Source organism: Austrofundulus limnaeus, unplaced genomic scaffold (assembly GCF_001266775.1).
Source record: "Austrofundulus limnaeus strain Quisiro unplaced genomic scaffold, Austrofundulus_limnaeus-1.0 Scaffold226, whole genome shotgun sequence".
NCBI lineage: Eukaryota > Metazoa > Chordata > Actinopteri > Cyprinodontiformes > Rivulidae > Austrofundulus > Austrofundulus limnaeus.
In genome coordinates this window covers 846,252-852,093 of record NW_013952628.1, presented here as the reverse complement: position 1 = coordinate 852,093, position 5,842 = coordinate 846,252, and the positions used below count along the sequence as shown (strand labels likewise).

Below are 5,842 nucleotides of genomic sequence, written 5' to 3'. Positions count from 1 at the left end.
ATCTTTAGTTCATAAAAAAATAAAAATTCAAAGGTTTAACTCCTTGAACAACAATTCATACATTTACACATTTCTCCAGAAAACTATTCTTTACCATTCTCTTAAATATACTCATTGATCTGGCATTTTTAATCCCATCTTCCAGATTATTCCATAATTTAATTCCCTGGACTGAAGTACTCCGTTCCTTCAAACTGGTTCTAACTTTAGGTCTTACAAACATCTCTATCCCTTTGAGATTATAACAACTCTCTTTTAACAAAATGTAATTGGATGTTTGAAGGTAATGTGTTTTCATGAGCCCTATACATTTTTATTTATTTACTGTTATTTTACCAGGCAAATCCCATTGAGATCTCAGATCTCTTTTTCAAGGGCGGCCTGGGCCTGAAGGCAACCTATTGTACATGTTTTTGTGTTGTGGGGGAAACCGGAGTACCCGGAGAAAACCCACGCAAGCACGAGGAGAACATGCAAACTCCGCACAGAAAGACCCCAGGTCCGAACCGGGGATCGAACCCAGGACCTTCTTGCTGTGAGGCGTTGGTGCTAATCACTGAGCCGTCGTGCCGCCAACTGATAACACATAACTGATAAAATACTATAATCAACCAAATCATAGAATTTCAATAACTTCAACTGATGGAACAATGAATGTGATGGGTTACAGTAATGCTTTCTGGTGATAATTCTTACAGCTCTTTTCTGTAAAACAAAAATTGGGTTTGTAATGGTTTTGCATGACTTTCCCCAAACATCAATATAGTAGATCAGTGTGGAACAATTATTGCATTATATTATACAAACAGAACTTTATCATTAAATAAATCCTTTACTTTGTACAATACTGCAATGGATTTGGCTATTTTTGTTCTTAAATGATTTTTATGAGGTCTCCATGTTAGCTTCTCATCTATGATAACGCCCAAATACTTCGCCTCACTGACTCTGCAGATCTCAATACCATACAATACACCCTGACACATTTACCAAATCATTTACTTATAAAATAAACAACTTTGATCCAAGTACAGAACCCTGAGGAACCCCATATGTAATAGTACTTAATTCAGATCTTGTATCATTTATCTGTACAAACTGTTTCCTATCCTTTAAATAACTAGACAAACACTTTAATGCTGGTCCTCTAATACTGTATTTGTTCAATTTTTCATGTAGAATGATGTGGTCAGTGGTGTCAAAAGCTTTCTTCAAGTCAACGTAAATGTCTTACAAGACAGGTTGCACCAGGATCTACACAACTAATGTCACCTTCCTTAAACAATCACCAAAGTTCTTTGTTGGCAAAATTGATTTATGAGATCATTTTAGGCAGGTGTTGCTATAACAGACTGCTTTGACTGATGATCAAAAAGCTGCTGCTTAGTGAACTCACAGGAACACTTTAAGCTGGAGGATACATTGTCAGATATGTTTATTCAAACTATAAAAAACTAATACTAGAACTAATTAAAACTAAACTAAACTAAAACTAAGCATTAAAGCACAATAATAACTAATAAAAAACTACTAAATCCGTGCTAAAAACTAATTAAAACTAACTGAATTAAAAGAAAAAAACGTCACAACTAAATAAAACTAAACTATAATGAAAAATCTAAAACTATAACCTTGCTTTGGTCTGGGAGCATCTTGGTGATCCTCCAGGAGGAGCTGGAGAGGGAGGTCTGGGTTTCTGTCCTGGACCTGTTGCCTCCACGACCAAACTACAGAAAATAACAGACCAGTCTTTATTTTCATTGAACAAGCCTGTTCAATAAGTTATTATTTTTTGTTTAAAAACGTCCAGAACTGCCAGAACAGGAGTAAAGTGGGCCGACAGGAAGCGGGCCTCAGAACATGAGTGTCAGTCTGGAACGACGTGGATTTTTACCAACAGTTTGAACCTTTTATCTCGTCACATCTCATAACGCTGCAGAGATCTTGGATCGTTTTACACGTCTTCAACACTTCATTCATCAAAATGTCAAGTTGTTTTAGGGACAGAACCTGCAGCGTTTCTATTCAGGGTTTTCCCAGAAACCATTTTTCACAATAAAATAATTTCTGGAATGAAAATGATGTCTCCAGACTTGTTCCATCTGTTCATCAGCTGCAGGTCTGACTGGTTGGACGGGCCGACTGATGATGCTCAGATATGTTATGTTATGTTTTGTTAGCGTTTGTTCTGTATAATAAAGGTGTTGCTCAGTCTTTCCACGTCCAGGTGGACCTGCACTCAAATGGGAGGAGTCTAAAACAGTGATGACTCAGCATAATTTTTACAGACAGCTCTTGAAAATTGTGAAGTTCTTTACCGTTGGCGTGGTTATAACCATTTGTAAAACCTAACTGAGGTCTGTTAGTTATTTTTAATGTTTCACCATTTTTTCCTCTAATTTAAACCAACAAATGAAAGTTTTAACCTGAAGAGATTAAAATCTGATTTTCATTGATAAAAATAAGAACAACTGTGGATGATTTTAGAACACCTGCTCCATCTGCTGGTCACAAGATGTGCTGAGGAGACCAGCATCGAGATGTTGATCCGAGTGGAGAAATTATTTTTACCAAAAGCTACAATTAGCAAAATTATATATCAAAGCTAAAATAAGCTTTACTGTAGCTAAAAGAAAAAAATGGTAAAAAATTAGCAACAGAAGCTAAAAGCAAAATGTTACAAAACTGCAACCAACATTTACAATTATAAACTACAGCTAAAAGCAAAAAAAAAAAAAGAAGTAGCCAAAAGCTAAATCCTGCAAAGCTTTGACTAAAAGATAAATCAGGAAACCTGTGTGGCTAAAATCCAAAATTATATAAAAGCTACATTTAAGCTTACTGTAACTGATATCTAAAAGTTCATAGCTAAAATACAAAAAAAAAAAAAAAATAGCCCAAATCTAAGTGTAGTTAAAATGGTAGGTAAAAGCTAAAAATGTTCCAAACAGTAGCTAAATGTAGCAAAACCACAGGTAAAAGCTCAAAAGTAAATGTTGATATTTGGAAAACAGTAGCTAAAATATTAGCAAGACAGTGATTGTAAGCTACAATCATTGAAACCGTGGGTAAAAGCTAAAATAAAAAAATAGTTGCTAAAAGCTAATGTAAACAAAACTGTAGATCAAAGCTAAAATTAGCAAAGCTAGCTAAAAAAAAGTAGCAAACCTGTGTTGCTTAAAGGCAGAAGGTCCTGTCGTGGTTCTGGTTCTGGTTCTGGTTCTGGTTCTGCTGGAGGTTTCTTCCTGTTAAGGGGAGTTTTTTCTCTCTGCTGCTGCGGGTGTGCTGCTCAGGATGGAGACTGTGATGAAGCAAAGATTCTGCGCAGTCTGCTGGCTTCTTTAGATTTATTGTTTGTTTGTTTGTTTGTTTTCATGTACAGTGCCCTGAGACAACAGTTGTTGTGACTTGGCGTTATAGAAATTAACTGAATTTAACTGAATTAAAGCCAAAAGAAGCAAGAGAAGCTAAAGCAAAAAAAGGACCACAACAGTAGCTAAAAGCTAAAAGTAGCTGAAAGTCAATCTGATGCCTTTGTTTCTGTTTACGTTGCACTGATGACTCTTTGTTTTTGTTTACGTTGCGCTGATGCCTCTGTTTTTGTTTTTGTTTACATCACACAGATGCCTCTGTTTTCGTTTACATTGCACTGATGTCTCTTTGTTTTGTTGCCTCTTTGTTTTTGTTTACATTCCACTGATATCTCTTTGTTTTTGTTTACGTTCCACTGATGTCTCTTTGTTTTTGTTTACATTCCACTGATGTCTCTTTGTTTTTGTTGTCTCTTTGTTTTTGTTTACGTTCCACTGATGTCTCTTTGTTTTTGTTTACGTTCCACTGATGTCTCTTTGTTTTTGTTGCCTCTTTGTTTTTGTTTACGTTCCACTGATGTCTCTTTGTTTTTGTTTACGTTGTGCTGATGCCTCTTTGTTTTTGTTTACGTTGCGCTGATGCCTCTTTGTTTTTGTTTACGTTGCGCTGATGCCTCTTTGTTTTTGTTTACATCACAAAGATGCCTCTTTGTTTTTGTTTACATTGCACTGATGTCTCTTTGTTTTTGTTGCCTCTTTGTTTTTGTTTACATCACACTGATACCTCTTTGTTTTTGTTTACGTAACACTGATACCTCTTTGTTTTTGTTGCCTCTTTGTTTTTGTTTACATCTCACTGATACCTCGTTGTTTTTGTTTATGTGGCACTGATACCTCTTTGTTTTTGTTTACATCACACTGATGCCTCTTTGTTTTTGTTTATGTGGCACTGATACCTCTTTGTTTTTGTTTACATCACACTGATGCCTCTTTGTTTTTGTTTACGTAGCACTGATACCTCTTTGTTTTTGTTTACATCACACTGATACCTCTTTGTTTTTGTTTACATAGCACTGATACCTCTTTGTTTTTGTTTACATCACACTGATGCCTCTTTGTTTTTGTTTACATCACACTGATGCCTCTTTGTTTTTGTTTACATCACACTGATACCTCTTTGTTTTTGTTTACATCACACTGATACCTCTTTGTTTTTGTTTACATCACACTGATGCCTCTTTGTTTTTGTTTACATAGCACTGATACCTCTTTGTTTTTGTTTACATCACACTGATACCTCTTTGTTTTTGTTGCCTCTTTGTTTTTGTTTACATCTCACTGATACCTCGTTGTTTTTGTTTACGTGGCACTGATGCCTCTTTGTTTTTGTTTATGTTTCCGTCGCCTCAGGGCCACGGCCACAGCCATCACACCGGGGCGGATCATTACTCGATGCCTCATGAGGACTTGGAGGAGGGGGAGAAGCTGCAGCAGAACGGCGAGGCTAACAGTTTAGCTCAGGGGAAGGTGGACGCAGGCGAAGGCGAGCTGATGCTCAGTCCTGGACAAACACCGCCGGTAGCTTTCCTTTCTTCAGACGGGGTTTTCTCCTGAAACACTCAAGATAAATGATTTCTACATCCTCCTGTCTCCTCAGGAGTCCCAGAGTCCAGACAACGTCTCCCGCTCCGGAAGGCGTGGCGGCGCCTGCTACTGGCTGAAAGGAACGACCTACTCTGACATCGGCACTCTGGCCTGGATGATCACATTGAGCGACGGGCTGCACAACTTCATCGACGGGTTAGCTATCGGCGCCTCCTTCACGGCCTCCGTCTTCCAGGGCATCAGCACCTCCGTGGCCATCCTGTGTGAAGAGTTTCCTCATGAGCTGGGTGAGTCCGGGTCGGGTCAGAACTGGAGGTTACGAATGTAACCAATGTTCCCTGAGGGAGGGAAACCAGGTACAACACATAAATATGGGGATTGCGCCCTCACAAGACCAACCTTGGTAATTTTACCTTCACTTTTCCCTTTTGTTTAATGATTGTTTTGCTCATTTCAGCTGTTTTGCTCGTTTTATCTTTTAATAACCTGTTTTCTTTTATATTTTAGCACCTGTTGTTTCAGCTGTTTTGTTTGTTTTCTTATATTTTAGCACCTGTTGTTTCAGCTGTTTTGTTTGTTTTCTTATATTTTAGCACCTGTTGTTTCAGCTGTTTTGTTTGTTTTCGTTTATATTTTAGCACCTGTTGTTTCAGCTGTTTTGTTTATTTTCTTATATTTTAGCACCAGTTGTTTCAGCTGTTTTGCTTGTTTTCTTTCATATTTTAGCACCTGTTGTTTCAGCTGTTTTGTTTGTTTTCGTTTATATTTTAGCACCTGTTGTTTCAGCTGTTTTGTTTGTTTTCTTATATTTTAGCACCAGTTGTTTCAGCTGTTTTGCTTGTTTTCTTATATTTTAGCACCAGTTGTTTCAGCTGTTTTGCTTGTTTTCTTTCATATTTTAGCACCTGTTGTTTCAGCTGTTTTGC

At 37.4% G+C, this 5,842-nt stretch overlaps 1 protein-coding gene across 1 annotated transcript in view; it reads left to right on the top strand.

Annotated features, from left to right (window-relative positions):
• The window catches only part of slc39a14 (solute carrier family 39 member 14), a gene marked incomplete in the record, with an annotated part of 30,209 nt that overhangs the window by 21,840 nt on the left and 2,527 nt on the right, over positions 1-5,842 (top strand). Inside the window, 2 exon segments of the mRNA XM_014019705.1 lie at positions 4,722-4,889; positions 4,969-5,203. Of these exon segments, the coding sequence (XP_013875159.1) occupies positions 4,722-4,889; positions 4,969-5,203 (403 nt within the window).